The sequence below is a fragment of the Megascapheus bottae genome, chromosome 15, assembly GCF_031878675.1.
Source record: "Megascapheus bottae isolate mThoBot1 chromosome 15, mThoBot2.hap1, whole genome shotgun sequence".
Classification (NCBI taxonomy): Eukaryota; Metazoa; Chordata; class Mammalia; order Rodentia; family Geomyidae; genus Megascapheus; species Megascapheus bottae.
In genome coordinates this window covers 21246401-21266529 of record NC_143523.1, presented here as the reverse complement: position 1 = coordinate 21266529, position 20129 = coordinate 21246401, and the positions used below count along the sequence as shown (strand labels likewise).

Here is a 20129-nt window from a genome sequence, read left to right as displayed (position 1 = left end):
TAGCATGCACAAAGCCCCAGTTTCAAGTCCTCAGTACAATATACACAGAAAAAATATGAAGTAGTGCTGTGGCTCAAGAGCTAGACTTGAGAAAGCCCAAGGACAGTGCCCAAGCCCTGAGTTCCATCAACAGAAATGGAGAAAAAAATATAAACTACCAAAAAGCCAGAAGTAGAGCTGTGGTTCAACGGTAGAGTGCTAACCATGAATAAAAGAAGCTCAGAGACAGTGCTCAGACCCTCAGTTCAAGACCCAGGACCAGCATATACACACACACCCCAAAAATCTTCCTAAGTCTTTGAACTTCTTATTGTTTTTCTTATAACTTCACAAGTACTGCTTAACAGTGTCAGAGATTTCACTGATCAAACATGATCACATATGTCAGGGAAAAGAAACCACTTGAAATTAATCAACAACTCACTTTTACTTCACTACAAAGTTTAGGTAGGTATAATTTGAAAGCTAGCAAAATAAAAACAGAATCCCAAGAATGATATTCAATTGAAACCTACTAAGAATGACAAATGTGAGCTGGGTGAAGTGGTTCACTCCTATAATCCTAGCTATTCAGGAGGCTGAGATCTGAGGATCCTGGTTCAAAGCCAGCCCAGGTACAAAAGTCCTTGAGACTCTTATCTCCAATTAACCACCAGAAAACCAGAAGTGGTGATGTAGCTCCACCACTTGAGCTGGGTATAGTACCCAGGCCCAGAGTTCAAGCCCCACAACTGAAGAAAAATTTTTTAAAAAGACAAATGTGACAATTCAGAAGACAATAGTTCTCTGAAATGGTCTCTTTAAAGTGTTAAACAGGGGCTGAGAGTTTGGTCTAGTGGTAAGAGTGCTTGCCTAGCATGCATGAAGACCCAGGTTTGATTCCTCCAAACCACAAACACAGAAAAAACTGGAAGTGGTGCTATGCAGTTCAAGTGGTAGAGCTCTAGCCTTGAGAAAGCCCAAGGATAATGCTCAGGCCTTGAGTTAAAGGCCGAGGGCTGACAAAAAAAAAAAAAAAAAGAATTCAAATACATTTGCCCCTACTATCAATTAATATCCTTGAAAAACACAGGTAGGTCACTTACCGTCACTAAGCAAAGAAGTAGTTTCAGGCATAAGCTCTTGAGACTTTCAGAACCTTCTGCACAAAGCAATGAATCCAAACTCTCCATCAAGTTCTAAGAAATAGATCCATTAAACATTAAAGATAAACATAAAGAGAATTCAAATACTATCCAACTCCAACTCTGGGTTGTTATAGGTTAGTATGAATAACACACAAAGTAACCATATCATTTCCCTCTCCTAGGCCTTGCAAGATCAAAGAAAAAGAAGACTTCAAAGTCTAGTTACATTTGGAGAAAATGCTTTAGAACTACACAGAATAAAGAATTAACTCTTGGGCCAGGAATTTGGCCTACTGGTAACAGTGCTTGCCTAGCATGCACAAAGATGAAGATTCTATTCCTTAGTACACCACACACAGAAAAGGCCAAAAGTGGTGCTGAGGCTCAAAGTGGTAGAGTGCTACTACCCTTGTGAAAGCCCAAGGACAGTGCCCAGGCCTTGAGTTCAAGCCTCAGGACTGGCAAAAAAAAAAAAAAAAAGAATGAAATGAAAGCTAGATAAAGCGGCTCACAGCTATAATCCTAGCTACTCAGGAGGCTGAGCTCTAAGGATCTTGGTTCAAAGCCAGCCCAGGCACTAAAGTCCTTGAGACTCTTAACTCTAGAAAACTGGAACCACTAGAAACCACTAGAAAACTGGAAGTAGCAGTGGCACTGTGGCTCAAGGGTAGTGGTAGCCTTGGGCTGAAGAGCTCAGTGACAGCGCCCAAGCCCAGAGTTCAAGTTCCATGACTGTCAAGAAAGAAAGAAAGAAGCGGCGAGTGGCCAGAAATTTGGCCTAGTAGTATGCTTGCCTAGCAAGCATGAAGTTCCCAGGACTGGAAAAGAAAGGAAAAGAAAAGAAAAGAAAGAATCGAGTGATCCAGAAGTGATGCCTTGGCTCAAGTGGTAGAGCTCTAGCCTTGAGAAAGCCCAGGGACAGTATTCAGGCCTTGAGTTCAAGCCAGGACTGGCAAAAAAAAAAAAAAAAAAAAAAAAAAAAGATTTATCTCACTTTGAAATCATTGTGAATGATAGCTTCAAAGAATGTAAGCATGGGAAACCAAGGAGGACCAACCTATCTATTTCCTGAGCTATGTCTTATTTACCAGTGTATCCCCAGTTCCTAACATATATTTGCCAAGAGAGTTTGTCAGGAGAATGAATTAATTGTCTAGACAACAAATTGTTACATTACAATTGTTACAATTGTTTAGATAAAAGATAATAAAGACAGTAACAGCAGGGAAAGAAAAGACAAGTATAAAAAATAAGTGCAAGGGGCTGGGAGTTTGGTCTAGTGGTAGAGTGCTTGCCAAGCATGTATGAAGACCTGGGTTCAATTTCTCAGTACCACATACATAGAAAAAGCTGGAAGTGGTGCTGTGGGCTCAAGTGGTAGAGTACTACCCTTGAGAAAGTTCAAGGAGACAGTGCTCAGGTCATGAGTTCAAGCCCCGGGACTGGCAAAAAAATAAAGTAAGTAAGTAAGTAAGTGCTAGGGATGAGAGTGTGACATAGTGATAGAGTGCCTGCCTAGCAAGGCACAAAGGAAGGAAGAAAGAAAAGAAGGAAGGAAGGAAGGAAGGAAGGAAGGAAGGAAGGAAGGAAGGAAGGAAGGGAAATTAGCTATGGTAATCAATGATGAGGGAGAGAAAAATGTCAAGAATGACTCCCAGATTTTTGCCTTAGGGAACTAAGAAAACATGTATTCCTATCTAATGAGGAAGAACAGATGCAGAAAAAACAATAAGTTCAGTTTAGACAAGAGGATTTATGAATAGAAATATCCTACAACTAACTGCTCAGAAAATAAAAGTCTGAGTTCAGCTCAACAGGGGTTCTTTATTGGTATGGTGAACAATAAGAAACTTGGCAATCATCAACTTACAGATAGTAATTAGAACTGTAAGAAAAAGGAAAAGCTGGCTCACACCTGTAATCTTAGCTACTCAGAAGACTGAGCTCTGAGGCTCATGATTCAAAGCCCACCTAGGCAGGAAAGTCAGAAGACTCCTCCACTCCTTTCTCCAATTAAATATCAAAAAAGCCAGTTGTGGTCAAGTGCTAGCCTTAAACACAAAAGCTCAGGGACATTGCCTAGGTTGTAAGTTCAAGCCCCAAGACTAGCACATACACAAAAAAAAAAATTAATGAAATACTAATACATCCTATAATATGCACAAACACTGACAATATCATGCTAGGTAAATAACAGAGGCAAAAAAATCACATATATAATTTTATTTATATGAAAATAATAGTTTTCCTGTGAGAGCCTGAAGGACACCATTGCCCCAGCCCTGCCCTTCTGGAATGAAGAGACTGCACCCCAGATCAAGGCTGGCAACTAAGTGCTCATTGCAGCTCCTGGCAATAGCCTGTGAGGCATTATCAAGCACCTGGAAGGGATGTCAGTCCAAGCCATCATGGATCTGAACCTGCCCACCGGAATCCCTATTGTGTATGAGCTGGACCAGGCACTGAAGCCCACCAAGCCCATGAGGTTCCTGGGTGATGAGGAGATGGTGTAGAAGGCTATGGAGGCAGTGGCTGCCCAGGACAAGGCTAAATAAGGGAGGATATAAGCAATAAAAGGACCTCTGCATGCTGCCAAAAAAAAAAAATAGTTTTAAGGGACTGAGAAGAGTAATAGGGAATAACTGCTAACTTGTAGATTTGACTCAGTTGGTAGAGTTTTCTTTCAGTGATAATAAAACTGTACTCTTTTTTTTTTTTTTTTTTTTTTTGCCAGTCCTGGGCTTGGGCTCAGGGATTGAGCACTGTCCTTGGATTTTCTCAAGGCTAGCACTCTACCACTTGAGCCTCAGCACCACTTCCGGCTTTTTGCTATGTATGTGGTACCGAGGAATCAAACCCGGGTCTTCATGCATGCTAGGCAAGCATTTTAACCACTAGGCCAAACTCCCGCCTAAAACTGTACTCTTGAGGGCTAGGAGTTTGGCTTAGTGGTAGAGTGCTTGCCAAGCACGCACAAAGACTCAGGTTCAGTACCACATAAACAGAAAAAAACAAGTGGTGCTTTGGCTCAAGTGGGAGAGTGCTAGCCTTGAGAAAGCCCAAGGGCAGTGCTCGGGCCCTGAGTGCAAACTCCAGGACTGGCAAAAAATGAAAATAAAAATAAAAACTGTACTCTGAAATTAACAATAATAGTTACAAATCTGCAAATACACTAAAGCGGATTATACACTAAAGTTGATTTTATACTTAAAAAAATGGATTGTATGTGAATTATAAAACTGTTATTAAAATAACTAGTACATCTAGGACTCCCCTAGCAGAGGACTAAAATAGCTTAAAACCTATGTAAATAAGGTCATATAGGATGAGGCTAAATGAACTCTAGGATATGGAAACGAGTTTATATTGTGTGATTGTTATTCTTAATGTACTATGTTACTTCTCTCTTTTTTTTTGTCCTTATGGGTAATCTCATGTTATTACTGTATCTGACTGTTACCTAATATACATTTATTTGTTTCTTTGAAATAGGGAAGAGAATGGGGGGAAAACAAGATGATTGGGAGAGGGGAGAGAAATAGGGACAAAAAACATGAGACAGTGTATCAATGTGCAAGAAGTAATGCACCTACTACCTAATGAATGTAACTGTAACCCTTCTATACATTATCCCAACAATAAAAAAAATTTTTAAACTGTTATTAAGACAATGGTGTCAAACACAGACATAAAAATTCTGAGCTGGGCATGATGGTACATACCTGTACACCCAGCTACTCAGAAGGCTGAGGTACAAGGATCACTTCAGTCCACAAGTTTAAAGCCAGACCAGGCAACACAGTGACACCAAAAATAAAATAAAAAATTCTGAGCTGTAGTAGGCTTGCCTAAAATAGGCAACACCCAGGGTATTATAAAAAATAAAACAAAAGTAAAGTTGCTCTTGTATAATTTGCTATATATTGTTGGGGGCCGAGCAACGCCATGTCTAATAACTTTCTACTGAGACAAGGCAAGGCACAAGAGGTAGGGCCCAAGACTTGATTACCATTGGTTACAAATGTGTTATTGTTTATCACTTTCTGCTAGGACCTAGAGTGAGGGTATATTAGCTGGAGGGACTTCCTCAGGAGGAGGGTTTATTGGAGGGAGAGAGATTTTCCTGCCTTGATGAAGCTGTGTGGCGTTTCTGTTTGTGCTCTGGGGAAAGAAGGCTGAGTGCAGGAGGACAGTGGGCCCTCTCCTCTCGCAGCTTGGACTGGTCAGGATGTGTTTTTCTCCATTCCTCCTACTAGTCGAGAGGGACCCGGGTCGAAGGACCCCCGACAATATATATTTTTTGCTTACTTTTAGTTGTGGGGCCTGGGTCTGTCCCTAAGCTCTTCAGCTCAAGGCTAGCACTCTAACCCTTAAGCCACAGTGCCACTTCCAATTTTCTGGTGGTTAATAGGAGATAAAAGGACTTTCTGAGAGGGCTGACTATGCACCTCAATCCTCAGATCTAAGCCTCCTGCGTACACAGGATTACAGGCGTGAGCCACCTACTCCTGGCTGACTTGTTAAATTTTTATGCAAAGCCAAGTTGATTGATGATCTACCTGAATCTACATCTTCTAGTACATCTGTCTACAAATGGCATTCATAAACAGCTATCAGACATTCACTAGCATATCCACAGCTTATTCCTCACCTTCATGCATAGCTCTGCCTTGTCAAAGCCCATCAGCATGTTGATAATGTCAAATCCAGAAGTAGATTTGTTCTTTTGGTGAACTCCTCGAATAAGTGCACACAATGTCTAAAGAGATGAGACAAATGATTATTTCTAGAGATGAACCTTTTTCTCTTCTTTTTAGGACTGAGATTAGGATTTCAACTCAGTATCTGCCCTTTTCACTCACTGGCTAGCACTCTACCAACTGAAACTTATCTACAATCCCTAAAGTTTTGGTTATTTTCTTTTTTAAAAGTCTGAGATTGGGGGCCGGGAGTTTGGCCTAGAGGTAAAGTGCTTCCCCAGCATGCATGAAGACCCAGGTACGATTCCTCGGTACCATATACATAGAAAAAAAAAGCCGGAAGTGGTGCTGTGGCTCAAGTGGTAGAACTCTAGCCTTGAGAAAGTCCAAGGACAGGGCTCGGGCCCTGAGCTCAAGCCCAGGACTGGCACAAAAAAAAAAAGTATGAGATTGGAACTCAAACTCAGTACCTCTACAGAAGAACTTTCTTAAAATTTAGCGGGATGTGTAGCTCATGCCTATAATCCTAGCTACTCAGGAGGCTGAGATCTGAGGATCTTGGTTCAACGGCAGCCTGGGCACTAAAGTCTGTGACTCCAATTAACCTCTACAATTAACATCTAGAAAACTGGAAGTGAGGCTATAGCTCCAGGGGTAGGGTAGTAGCCTCATGCTGAAGAGCTCAGGTACAGCTCCCAGGACCAAAGTTCAAGCCTCACAACCCACAAAAAAAAAAAAAAAAAAAAAATTAGAAGGACACAAATCTGTAACTTCATATTTATAACTCTGAACCTCCACTTTACAAAGCTCATCTTCCCCCCACCTCGCCCCTACCTCCCCATCCCCACCAGTCCTGGGGTTTGGGCTCAGGGCCTGAGCACTGTCCTTGGGCTTTCTCAAGGCTAGAGCTCTACCACTTGAGCCTCAGCACCACTTCCGGCTTTTTCTATGTATGTGGTACCGAGGAATCGAACCTGGGTCTTCATACATGCTGGGCAAGCACTGTACCACTAGGCCAAACTCCCTGCTCCAAAAGCTCATCTTTCTTTTCTATTACTCTGAACTCCAAAACACAAGGAGTCTGTTTGTTTTAGTGCCAGTACTTGAACAAAGGGCCTCTCATCCTTACTCAGCTTAAGTGAGTAGACTGGAGCTCTATTACTTGAATCATGCCTCCATCTGGCATGTTGGTTAATTGGAAATAAAGTCATTTTCTACTTGAGCTACATTTGAAACCCAATTCTCCAGTTCTCAACAGCCTCCTGAGTAGTTAGGATTTCAGGTATGAGTCACTAGTCCCCAGGCTTTGTTTTTGGCCATTCTCTTTTGGTTTTTGTTACTTGGCCATTTCCTTTTAAAAATTATATGGTAGTGCTGGACATGGTGGTTCATATTTGTAATCCTAACTACTTGGGAAGTAGAAATTAGGATTGTAGTTGGAGGCCAAACTCTTCAAAAAGTTACTAAGGAACCACACACCACCACCACCAACAACAACAACAACAACAAAAACCTGTTATCTCAGCTACATAAGTAGAAGAAATCACAACAGTCCAGACCAGCTGAAACAAACAAAACACAAAAAACAAAAAACCCATAAGATACTACCTGAAAAATAAAGCAAAAAAGTCTAGAGGCATTGCTCACATGGTAGAAAGTGAACCTAAAAAGCTCAACATCTGGGGCCAGGAGCGTGGCCTAGTGGTAGAGTGCTTTCCTAGCATGCACGAAATGTAGGTTTGATTCCCCTGTACCACATACACAGAAAAAGCCAGAAGTGGCGCTGTGGCTCAAGTAGTAGAGTGATAGCCTTGAGCAAAGAGTGTCCAAAGACTGTGCCTAGGACCTAAGTTCAAGCCCCAGAACTGGCAAAAAAAAAAAAAGCTTAACATCCTGCTGGGTACTGGTGGCTTACCACAGTGATAATACTAGCTACTCAAGAAGCTGAAATCTGAGGATCATCACAATTCAAAGGCAGCAGAGGGAGAAAAATCCCAATGAAACCCTTAGCACACAGGATCTGAGATCAAGCCCCAGGAACGGCATAAAAAAAAAGTTCTTGACTTTGAAAAAAAAATAGTTCTTGAGTTTGATAAATATATATATGTTATTTATTGATTGATTTATTATTGGTCTCAGAGCCTGGGTACTGAACTTTTTCACTCAAAGATAGCTCTCCACCACTTTGAGCCACAATTCCACATCTGGTTTTTAGGTGGTTAATTGGGGATAATAGTCTCTGGCCTTTTCCTGACTAGGATGGCTTCAAACCTCAATCCCCAGATCTCAGCCTCCTGAGTAGCTAGAATTATAGGTATAAGCCACACCAGCTTTAGTTTATATTAACAATTATTTTTGGCCACAATAGGTTTGAACTTAGGAGCTTGTGCTTGCTAGACAGGTCCTCTATCCTTGAGTAATGCCTCCAGTGTTTTGTTTTGGTGCACTAGTGATTTTTGACATAAGGTCTTACTTCCTCAGGTACTCCCCAGACCACCATCTACCTACTTTAAATTTCCTATCATAGCCAGGATAGCAAATGTACATTACCACAGCAACTTCTGTTAGAGTCTCATAAACTTTTTTGTTGAGGCTGATCTAGAACCAAAATCCTCCCCATCTTAGCCTCCTACAAAGCTACAATGACAGCCATGGGCTGAGTAGGGTTTTTGTAAACTTTTCTTCCAGGGTTGGCCTCAAATCATAATACTCACTTCTAAGCCTCCCAAGTAACTAGGATTATAGGTGCTAATAATGTCTTTTAATAATAATTAACACAAGCAGACACGGTGGCTTAAGCCTGTAATCCTAGCTACTCAGGAGGCTGAGATCTGAGAATCTCGGTTCATAGCCAGCCCCCGCACTCCAATTATCCACTAGAAAACAGGAAGTTGAGCTGTGGCTCAAGGGGTAGGGCGATAGCCTTGAGCTGAGGAGCTCAGGGACAGCATCCAAGCCCAGAGTTCAAACATCATTACCCACCAATAAATAAATAAAAATTAACACAATTAAATCCCTACATGATAATAATCGGCTGCTCTAAATCTTAAATTCATTATAATCTGCCTATACTACTTAGAAACTGAGAATCTAGACATATTAGGTAACTTTACTGGCCTTTTAATTTTCTCAGCTATGAAACAGGAATGATAATAACAGCATACAGGGCTGCAGATATAGCACAGAGGTAGAATGCTTGCCTGGCATCTATGAGACTCTGAGGTCACAAATAATAACAAAAATAGAAAAATATACTAAATTGTAATGGAAAAATATAGTAAGTACTAGGTACTTAATAACATACTGTAAATCATTAAGCTACTAAGTGGCTTAAAATCATCTTATTTCCATTGAAATAGTTTACAAATCACACCCCCACAATAAGCCACTGTAATTACTGGAAGTACAATTTCCAACTTGCATTTCAACTCTTACTGATCCCCTAACCTACATCAAAACACAGAACATTCTGTACCAAAAGTTAACAGAGCCATAGAATAAATATAGTCCTTTTTGGGGGACATCAAGTCAAGAGGCAATCATTGTATCTTCTTTAAAAATGAGAAAAAAATGGAGCTCACAAAGTGATTTGGTAAAATAAAAAAACTGCTTATCCCTTTCTAGATTATTCATATTTTAAACTTGTCGATCACTTTTCTATATCCACATTTCCAATTTAGGGTATACTAGATCTATGAAATTGTAAAGTTTAGAAACTGTTCTCCATTCAACAATAATTTATTTCTAAAATATCAACTATAATGCTAGGTACTCACCCATGTACTTAGAACAAAATATTAAATGAAATTTCCATAGTCTGTCCTTAAGAATCCTATAGAAAGGCCGGGAGTTTGGCCTAGTGGTAGAGTGCTTGCCTAGCATGCACGAAGACCCGAGTTCAACTCCTTGGTACCACATACATAGAAAAAAGCTGGAAGTGGTGCTGAGGCTCAAGTGGTAGAGCTCTAGCCTTGAGAAAGTCCAAGGACAGTGCTTAGGCCCTGAGCTCAAGCCCAGGACTGGCAAAAAAAAAAAAAAAAAAAAAAAGAATCCTATAGAAGCTGGGAAAGATGGTTCACACCTGTAATCCTAGCTACTCAAGAGGCTGAAATTTGAGGATGGCAGTTCAAAGCCAGTCTGGGCACTAAAAAGTCCATGAGACTCTTATCTCCAATTAACAACCAGAAAACCAGAAGTGTTGCTGTGGCTCATGGGGTAGGGCAGTAGCTTTGAGCTGAAGGGCTCAGGGACAACACCAAGACCCAGAGTTCAAATCTAACAACTGACCAAATAAAAGAATCCTATAGAAGCCAGACACCGATGGCTCATACCTGTAATCCTAGCTACTAAGCAAGCTGAGATCTGAAAATTATAGTTTGAAACCAGTCTGGGCAACAAAGTCCAAGAGAATCTTATCTCCACTAAACTATCAAAAAGCCAGAAATGGATATATGTTTCAAGTGATAGAGCACTAACCTTCAGCAAAAGAACCTCAAGTAATCTGCCTAGGCCCTGAGTTCAAGTCCCAGGACCAGTGTTAACCACAAAGGGGGAGTGGGGAGGTGGGAATGTGGCTTAGTGGTAGTGTGATTGCCTAGAATGCATGAAGTCCTGGGTTTGATTTCTTTTTTTTTTTTTTTTTGCCAGTCCTGGGCTTGAGTCAGGGCCTGAGCACTGTCCTTGGACTTTCTCAAGGCTAGAGCTCTACCACTTGAGCCTCAGCACCACTTCTGGCTTTTTTCTATGTATGTGGTACCAAGGAATCGAACCCGGGTCTTCATGCATGTTAGGCAAGCACTTTAACCACTAGGCCAAACTCCCGGCCCCGTGGGTTTGATTTCTTAGTACCACATAAACAGAAAAGACCAGAAGTGGCATTGTGTCAAGTAGTATAGTGCAGGCCTTGAGCAAAAGAAGCTCAGGGACAGTGTCCATGCCCTGAGTTCAAGCCCCAGGAGTGGCCAAAAAAAAAAAAACGGGAACCGGAGCAAATATGGCTCAGTGGCTTAGTGACAGAGTGCTTGCCTAGCATGCATGAAGCTCTGGGTTCAATTCCACAGACCCACATAAATAGAAAAGGCCACAAGTGGCACTATGGCTCAAGTGATAGAGTGCTAGCCTTGAGCAAAAGAAGCTCAGGGATAATGCTCAGGCCCTGAGTTCAAGCCCCAGAACTGGCAAAATAGGTAAGTACATACGTACATACATACATACATACGATTATCTGTTTATAAATAGGTACATGATTGAACAACACAAAATAGATATTTGAATAAAGAATTTTAAAGCTGGACATTGGTGGCTCACTATAACCCTAGTACACAGGAGGCTGAGATCTGAGTATTGTGGTTGAAACCAGCCTAGGCAGGAAAGTCCAAGAGATTCTTATCTCTAATTAAGCACCAAAAAAAAGCCAGAAGTGGAGCTGTAGCTCAAATGGTAGAGCGCTAGCTTTGAGCAAAAAGAGCTCAGGAGCCGTGTGCCAATGGCTCACACCTGTAATCCTAGCTACTCAGGAGGCTGAGATTTCAGGATCTCAGTTCAAAGCCAGCCTGAGCACAAAAGTCCATGAGACTCTTAAAACCAGAAGTGGCCCTGTAGCTTAAAAGGTAGTCTTGAGCTGAAGAGCTCAAAGACAGCACCCAAGCCCAAAGTTCAAGCCCCAGGCTCAGCAAAAAGAAAAGAAGAGAACTAAATTTAAGAAAGATGGAAAACAATGGAAGGAGTAACACTGTTCATGATTCATTATAGTCATAATCTGGCTTGTGGAATTGAAACCTCTTGGTACAACTACATACATACATACATACATACATATATACAAATATACATACAGACATTTTAAGAACAGCCTCTACATAAAAGTCTTCAATCAACAAGTAGATGGCACATCTACAGGTATGTGGTGGCACATTCCTGTTATTCCAGTTATATTAAAAGCATAATAGAGGCCGGGAGTTTGGCCTAGTGGTAGAGTACTTGTCTTGTGGAAAAAGCCCAAGGGCAGTGCTCAGACCCTGAGTTCAATCCCTAAGACTGGAAGAAAAAAAAAAAGGACAGCACTCTATATCAGCTCCAGCCAAAAGCAAGACCCTATCCTGAAAATAACCAGAGCAAAAAGGGAGAATGTAGTTCAAAAAGTATAGTACCTGACCAGGACTGTGGCCTAGTGGTAGAGTGCTTGCCTCTCATGAATGAAGCCCTGGATGTGATTCCTTGGCATTACATACACAGAAAAAGCCAAAAGTGGTGCTGTGGTACAAGTGGTAAAGTGCTAGCCTTGAGAAAGCTCAAGAACAGTGCCCAGGCCCTGATTCCAAACCCCAAGATTAGCACACAGGCACGCGCACGCACGCACGTGCATACACGCATGCATATACACACACACACACACACACACACACACACACAAACTATAGTATCTACTTCACAAGTGCACTCCTAGAAAGTGAAAAACTGATTTCAAACCCCAATATTGAAAAGGTGGAGGTGGAGGAGGAGGAGGAGGAGGAGGAGGAGGAGAAGGAGGAGGAGAAGGAGGAGGAGGAGGAGGAAGAAGAGGAGGAGGAGGAGGAGAAGGAGGAGGAGGAGGAGGAGGAAGAGGAGGAGGAGGAGGAGGAAGAAAGAAAAGGGAAAGGAGAAGGAAAAAAGAAAAGCTATATCTAAAGATAATTCTAGATTTCTCAGATTCTAATATATGGTTTATGATTCATTTCTCCTGTTAAACAAGTCCTTCCCAATCCCTCAGCCCTATACCTGCAACGCATTGACAACTCGAATTGGATGTTCCTCTCCCAAAGCCTGGATGCAGTGTTGAAATAAACTATTAATATTGTCCTTGATCTTCATTAATTCCTCACCATCAAGAGATTCCAGCTTGCCTTCTAGATACTCTAAATTCACCTGTCAAGGAAATAATAATGACCTGAGCACAATTTTAGTATAACACTAAGAACATACAGCAATCTGTTTACCAAAAAGCCCATACAATGCTAGCCAGACTTACCTTCATGAGAAAGAGCTCCTCCCAAAACCGAGGACTGCACTTGCTAGGGTCCTCTGTCTGAAACAGAAGATAAGCACGCTCAATTTTCCAAGTAACAAGCCTTAACAACAGTACATATTTGCTGGGCACTAGCTGCCTACCCCTATAATCCTAACTACTCAAGAGGCTGAGATTGAAGGATCAAAGATCGAAGCCAGCCTAAATAGAAAAATATGTGAGACTCTTATCTTCAATTAATCAATGGAAAGTGAACAAAATAGCCAAGCAAGAGTATCAGGCCCACTGGGCACCATGGCTCAAGCCTATAATCCTAGCTACTCAGGAAGCTGAGATCCCAGTTCAAAGCCAGCCCGGACACTAAAGTCCATGAGACTCTTATCTCCAATTAACCCCCAGAAAACTGGAAGGTGCTCTGGCACCAGGGTAGGACAGTAGCCTTGAGAAGAGCTCAGGAGCAAAGCCCAGGCCCAGGAGTAGTAGCCTTGAGCTGAAGAGCTCAGAGATAGCATCTAGGCCCTACAACCAAAGAAAAAAAAAAAGTGTCCAAGGACAGTGCCCGGGCCCTCAGTTCAAGTCCCAGGACTGGCAAAAAAAAAAAAAAAGAAATTACCCTTGTCAAGTCGTGTGCAGTGGCTCACACCTGTAATCCTAACTACTCAAGAGACCGAGATCTGAGGATTGCAGTTCAAAGCCAACCCAGGCACAAAAGTCCATGAGGCTCTTATCTCCAATTAAAAGCCAGAAAACCGGAAGTGGCACTGTGGCTGAAGGGGTAGGATGTTAGCCTTGAGCTGAAGAACTCAGGGACAACACCCAGGCCCAGAGTTCAAGTCCCACAACCTATCCCTCTCTGTCCTTCCACTAACCCCTTTAAAGGTAGCAGACAAAGCTCAGGTTATTTCTTATTTTATACTGAGTAATTAAGGAGTCAGGCTGTGTAGTAGAATAGAGCAGCAGGACTTACCATGAAGATCTCATCATACATCAGTACCACTTTTTCCTTTAGTGGTTTTTTGGAAGCTGAAGATTTCCGGAGCAAACCACCCCGTTTTTCTACTTGTGCCATGGTTAGAGAACCTTGTGGTAGGTGGGAAGAGAAGAGCCACATTTTAGTTTATCAAAAATAATCTCTATGACAGTATAACAGTGTATATGTTAAGCAGCATTTGACCAAACTCATAAACCATACAGCACCAACAGTATACACTGATGTAGAATGTGTATTGGATGTTAATATAAGTAAATAAGGATTCATCAACTGTAACAGACATCACACTGATGAGGGGTATTATTAATGGGAGAAAGTGACAATATATAGATAGGGAATATATGAACTGTCTCATCTCAATTGTGCTATGAATCAAAAATGCTCAAAAAAAAAAAAGATCTTTTAAGAAGAAAAGGTGACAAAAACATGAGAAGTAATGCACCCACTATCTGAGGAATGTAACTCTATACATTACCCTGACAATAAAATAAAGAAAAGGAGGAGGCGGAGGCGGAGAAGGAGGAGGAGGAGGAGGAGGAGGAGGAGGTGGTAGAGGAGGTGGAAGAGGAGGAGGAGGAAGAAAAGAAAGCTACAGACAGTGGCAGAATGTGCTCTGGGATACTAGTCTATTGAAATTGCAATGGGAATTTTTTCAGAAAGAAAAAATGATTTAAAAAACCATACTATAGATCTTGTATAGCTACTTAACACCCCCACCCTAGACCAGGTAATGTCAAAGTTTAAAATACTGTCTGGCCTACAGCACAACACATTTTACATCCTTAAAATGTGCCAGTGGACAAGGTTTAAAACAGATCTAAAACCAAACAGGAAAGTGTAACTAGCTCCATTTATAATAGGTCTGGCCATATATCTGAGGATGATAGAAATAAGGCTGCAAAGCACACACGGGCCACAGACTGATGGTGAAGTTAAATTTCAAATATTGATCTAACTTAGGACCATTAAGGCAGGAAGTGTGCTGCCGACTGATGTGCTCCATCGATTTCCCTGAAGAAAGGAGGTCCTCATCACTGCAAAGTACTTGGCCTTCACTGCCTCATAAATCACACTACACTCGACTCTCTTTAGAAAATTGCTCTGGAAGAAGACTCAAGGCATAAAACAGCAGAGGCCAAAAATTAAATCAGGTTTAAAAAATCTGAATATCATAATATACTACTTTCAAATTTAATTATATATATTTATAACAATGTTGGTGATCAAACTTCACTATATTTTTAATAATTAAAGCAGTTCCACATAATTCTGTGAGACTCTATAAGAGAATGAGAAGGAAAGAAGGAAAAGGAGGATGAATAATTTTAAAATACAGTGCAACCATGTCTGTAGCCAGCACAAAGAACCTCAATGAAAGCTATTCATCAATAGAGGATGAGGGACAGGAGTAGAAAGGCCAATCAATAGAAATGGCTATCCTTGGCCAGGAGTTTGGCCTAGTGGTTAAAGTGCTTGCCTGGCATGCACGAAGACCCGGGTTCGATTCCTCGGTACCACATACATAGCAAAAAGCCGGAAGTGGTGCTGAGGCTCAAGTGGTAGAGCTCTAGCCTTGAGAAAATCCAAGGACAGGACTCAGGCCCTGAGCTCAAGCCCAGGACTGGCAAAAAAAAAAAAAAAAAAAAAAGAAATGGCTATCCTAAGAAAATATAATATATGCATGGTTGAAATCTCATGGTGAAACACCTTGGCATAATTAATACATGCTTTAAAAAACTGCAATTATGACAGGACACTATGGCTCATGCCAGTAATCCTAGCTACTCAGGAGGCTGAGATCTGAGGATCGAGGTTCAAAGTCTGCCCAGGCACTAAAGAACCTGAGACTCTTACCTCCAATTATTCACTTGAAAAGAAGTGGGCCTGTGGCTCCAGGAGTAGGGTGGTAGCCTTAAGCTGATGAGCTCAGGAACAAAGTCCAGGCCCAGGGATAGGGCACTAGCCTTGAGCTGAAGAGCTCAGGAACAGCGCCCAAGCCCAGAGTCCAAGCTCCATCACACACACACATGCACACAGGCACATACACACACACAAAAACTACAATTATGGGGCTGGGAGTTCAGCCAAGTAGTAGAGTGCTTGCCTAGCATGCACACAGACCCAGGTTGGAGTCCTCAGTACCACATACATTAAAAAAAAAAAAAAAGTCGGGCGGGGAGTTTGGCCTAGTGGTAGAGTGCTTGGCTAGCATGCACAAGGACCCAGGTTCGATTCCTTGGTACCACATACATAGAAAAAAGCCGTAAGTGGTGCTGTGGCTGAAGTGCTAAAGCTCTAACCTTGAGAAAGACCAAGGACAGTGCTCAGGCCCTGAGTTTAAGCCCCAGGACTGGCAATAAATAAATAAATATATATATACATACATACAAACAATTATGTCAGGTACTGGTGGCTCAAGCCTGTAATCTTAGCTACTCAGAAGGCTAAACTCTAAGGATCATGGTTCAAAGGCAGCCTGGGCAGGAAAGTCCCTGAGCCTTTCATTTTCAGTAAACTACTAATTAAAATGGAACAATAAAAATGAAATTTTTTTTAAGAAAGGGGGGTCAGGTTGGGGGCAAAGTGGTAGATGGCATGAGGTTGATCAGAATATATTTTATCCATGGGTAGAAATGTCACAATGAAAACTCAGCCTTGTACAACTAACCTGCACTAATTTAAAAATTTAAGAAGTGCTAGGCTCTAGTGGCTTAACACCTATTATCGGAACCACTCAGGAGGCTGAGATTTATGGATCAAAGTTCAAAGCCAACCAGGGCAGACAAATCCTGGAAACTCTATCTACAATTAACCAGAAAAAAGTTAGACCTGGGGGCCGGGAATTTGGCCTAGTGGTAGAGTGCTTGTCTAGCATGCATGAAGAGCTGGGTTCAATTCCTCGGTGTCCCACATACATAACAAAAAGCCGGAAGTGGTGCTGAGGCTCAAGTGGTAGAGCTCTAGCGTTGAGAAAGTCGAGGGACAGTGCTCAAGCCCTGAGCTCAAGCCTAGGACTGGCAAAAAAAAAAAATAAGTTAGACCTGGAGGCATAGCTCAAAAGGGTAGAATTATAGCCATAAGTACAAACAAGTAAAAGAACAATCAAGAAGCCCTAAGTACCAGGCATCGTGGCTCACGCCTGTAATCCTAGCTACTCAGAAGGTTGAAATCTGAGGACTGCAATTCAAAGCCAGCCTGGGCACAAAAATCCCTGAGACTGTTATCACCAACTGACCACCAGAAAAGAAAGTAGTGCTGTAGCTCAAAGGGTAGGGCGGTAGACTTGAGCTGAAGAGCTCGGGGACAATGCCCAGGCCCAGAGTTCAAGTTCCACAACCACCACCAACAACAACAACAAAGAAGCCCTAAATTTAAGCATCTGGACTAGCCAAAAGAGGTAAAGAAGAGGGATGAGGAGGAAGAAGAGAGGCATCAGTGGCTAATACCTATAATCCTAGCTATTCTGGAGGCTGAGATCATCTAATGAAGTTCAAAGACCACCTGGACAGGAGAAGCCATGAGACTTATCTCCAATAAACTACTCAGAAAAAGCTAGAGCTCACGCCTGTAATCCTTAGCTACTCAGGAGACTGAGATCTGAGGATGGCAATTCAAAGCCACTCCTCCTCACCCCCAAAAGTCTCTTATCTCCAATTAATTTCCAGAAAACTAGAAGTGGCACTGAGGCTCAAATGAAAGAGGAATAGCCTTGAGCTGAAGAGCTCAGGGACAGCGCACAGGCCCAGAGTTCAAGCCCTATGACCCATACCAAAAAAAAAAAAAATTACATTGTATCAATAAAAGCTTTGCCTTAAAGCAGAAATGCACCCCCTTGTTCAAATTATCCCAGTGTCTTTTAAATAGGTTTTCAAGAGGAAGAAGTCTTCACCCAGGGAACATAAATTGGAAATCAAGGGGATACTATTAAAACAAACCAAAAGCAATAAAATTCTAAGCTTAGCAAATATAGATTCTGTATGTCCTCAGCTCCAACAAGTTGATTAACCAGAACATCAGGGCCACAGAGATCCTAGATGTGAAAAGCACATGTTTATAAATACCTCTCTCTGAGAATTTATAATTGGGTTCTAGCTAATCAAAGTCTACTCCAAATCTAATAAACTTACCCTATATCAGAATCAATATTTTCTTTTTTTCATATATTTTTTATTGTAATTAATAGAAGGGTTACATTATATTTGCCAGATAGAAGGAGCATTACTTCACATACATTGATACCCTTTCTCATGTCTTGGTCCCCATTTCCTTCCCCCCAACTCCCACCCCTCATCTTGTTTTCCCCCCCAGAATCAATATTTTCTAATAAGAAAAAGAGAATAGGAGTAAAGGGAAAAAATCTAATCCAAGGTACCAAATTTCTTAAGAAACTTGAGTTGTTTTCATCACTCTCCTTCCATTTAGGGCAGGGAGAATTTCAGCCAAATGGCTCACCCATTATTCTCTGTCATTATTACTGGCAACTGGAATTTACCACCCAAACAGCCTGAAATATGGCTAGAAACTGACAATACAAAGTATCCTCTAGCCAGTACTACTCAGAAACGCAGGGGCCTTAAACTAAGGGAAGTACAGACCCTAAGTTTCCTGTGGGTCCTATGCTCCAAAATTTCCAAGTAAACAACATTAGTAATGTGTGTGCAACCTGTTTTTATTATCACCATGCTTTTTTTTCCTCTTTTATAACCTTATCCCATTGTAGAGAACCAGAACAGCATCAACCATGGAGCTACAAGGCACAATGTAACAACCAATCAGCAGAACTCCTACTAAAACACAGGCTTACCAGCCCAGTGGGAAACACTGACTAGGGTCACTGTGCTTATTAGTTTCTTCATAAGTAAAAGTGGAGGATTAAGCCAGGCACTAATATAATCCTACCTATAATCCTAGCTACTCAGGAGGCTGTGATCTGGAGGATCACAGTTCAAAGTCAGCCCAGGCCAAAAAGTAAACTCAAACTCCCCAAAAGCAGCAAAAAGAACAGCAAAAGGCAGGGATAAAGGTTGGTTGTACAGTACAGTACCAGTCTAAAAAGGGCAAGACCTGAGTTCAAACCTTCAGTATTACCAAAAGGAGAAAGAAGAGGATGGGGGAGGGGGAGGAGAAGGAGGAACAAGAGGAGGAAAAGGAGGAGGAGGAGGAGCAGGAGCAGGAGGAGCAGCAGGAGGAGCAGGAGGAGGGGAAAGAAGAAGAGCCTAGGGGCCGGGAATTTGGCCTAGTGGTAGAGTGCTTGCCTAGCATGCACAAAGTCCTGGGTTTGATTCCTCGGTACCACATACATAGCAAAAAGCCAGAAGTGGTGCTGTGGCTCAAGCGGTAGAGCCCTAGCCTTGAGAAAATCCAGGGACAGTGCTCAGGCCCTGAGCCCAAGCCCAGGACTGGCAAAAAAAAAAAAAAAAGAAGAAGCACCTAAAATGTCTCTTAACATCATTGAAATATATAAGGAGTATCAGGAATTTGGCTTAGTGGTAGAGTGCTTTGTGCATGCAAAGACCCATGTTCGATTCCTCTACACCACATACATAGAAAAAGCTAGAAGTGATGCTGTGCCTCAAGTGGTAGAGTACTAGCCTTGAGAAAGCCTAAGGAGAGTGCTCAGGCCCTGAGTTCAAGCCCCAGAACTGGCCAAAAAAAAAAAAAAAAAAACCAACAAAAAAACCCCAAAATATATAATGAGTATCTAATACTTTAAGGCACTAGTTAGGCACTATGAGGATGCAGCCTACTTACCTGATCTCTGGGAGTGCACAGTCTACTAGTAAACAGATGTAGAACTAATAGCACAAAGCAGCTCACAAGAAATGAGTGGAATTGTTACAAAGAAAATGGCATGGAATCATAAATGAAAAAGCATTTTTTGGCTATATTAACACTTCTGCTGATTCCACTTTTAATTCTTCTGGAAAAGAAGCAACACAGCAAAGGCAGAGTAATCCCACAAAAATGTCAGCTTTACCAGGCACTAATAGTTCACACCTGTAATTCTAATTACTCAGGAGTTTGAGATCTGAAGATCACAGCTAAGATTTTAGGCACAAGCCACTGGAACCACATAAGCTTCTGCATTCTCTGCAAAAAAAAAAGAAGAAGAAAAAAAAAAAAGACACTGAGGCTGGTATGTGGCTTGCCTAGCATGCATGAAGTCCTGGGTTTGATTCTTTAGTATCTCATAAACAGAAAAGGCCAGAAGTGGGACTGTGGCTCAGAGTGGTAGAGGGCTAGCCTTGAGCAAAAGAACTTAGGGGAAGGTCCCAGATTCAGTTCAAGCCCATACTAGAGGGAGGGGT

The 20129-nt window shown here is 41.8% G+C and overlaps 1 protein-coding gene across 4 annotated transcripts in view; it reads right to left on the bottom strand.

The window, feature by feature from the left end:
- Positions 1–20129, bottom strand: part of Armh3 (armadillo like helical domain containing 3) — a 179015-nt gene that overhangs the window by 152830 nt on the left and 6056 nt on the right. For 2 of the 4 annotated variants that reach the window (XM_090346028.1, XM_090346029.1), the window contains 5 exons: positions 13798–13910; positions 12834–12890; positions 12584–12730; positions 5779–5886; positions 1086–1178 (listed from right to left, as the gene is read on the bottom strand). In XM_090346028.1, coding sequence (XP_090202154.1) covers positions 1086–1178; positions 5779–5886; positions 12584–12730; positions 12834–12890; positions 13798–13899 — 507 coding nt within the window. In that variant the 5' untranslated portion in view covers positions 13900–13910. Of the gene's footprint in view, positions 1–1085; positions 1179–5778; positions 5887–12583; positions 12731–12833; positions 12891–13797; positions 13911–19818; positions 19867–20129 lie in introns of those variants that run through there. The other 2 variants (XM_090346030.1, XM_090346031.1) reach the window with 2 other exon arrangements.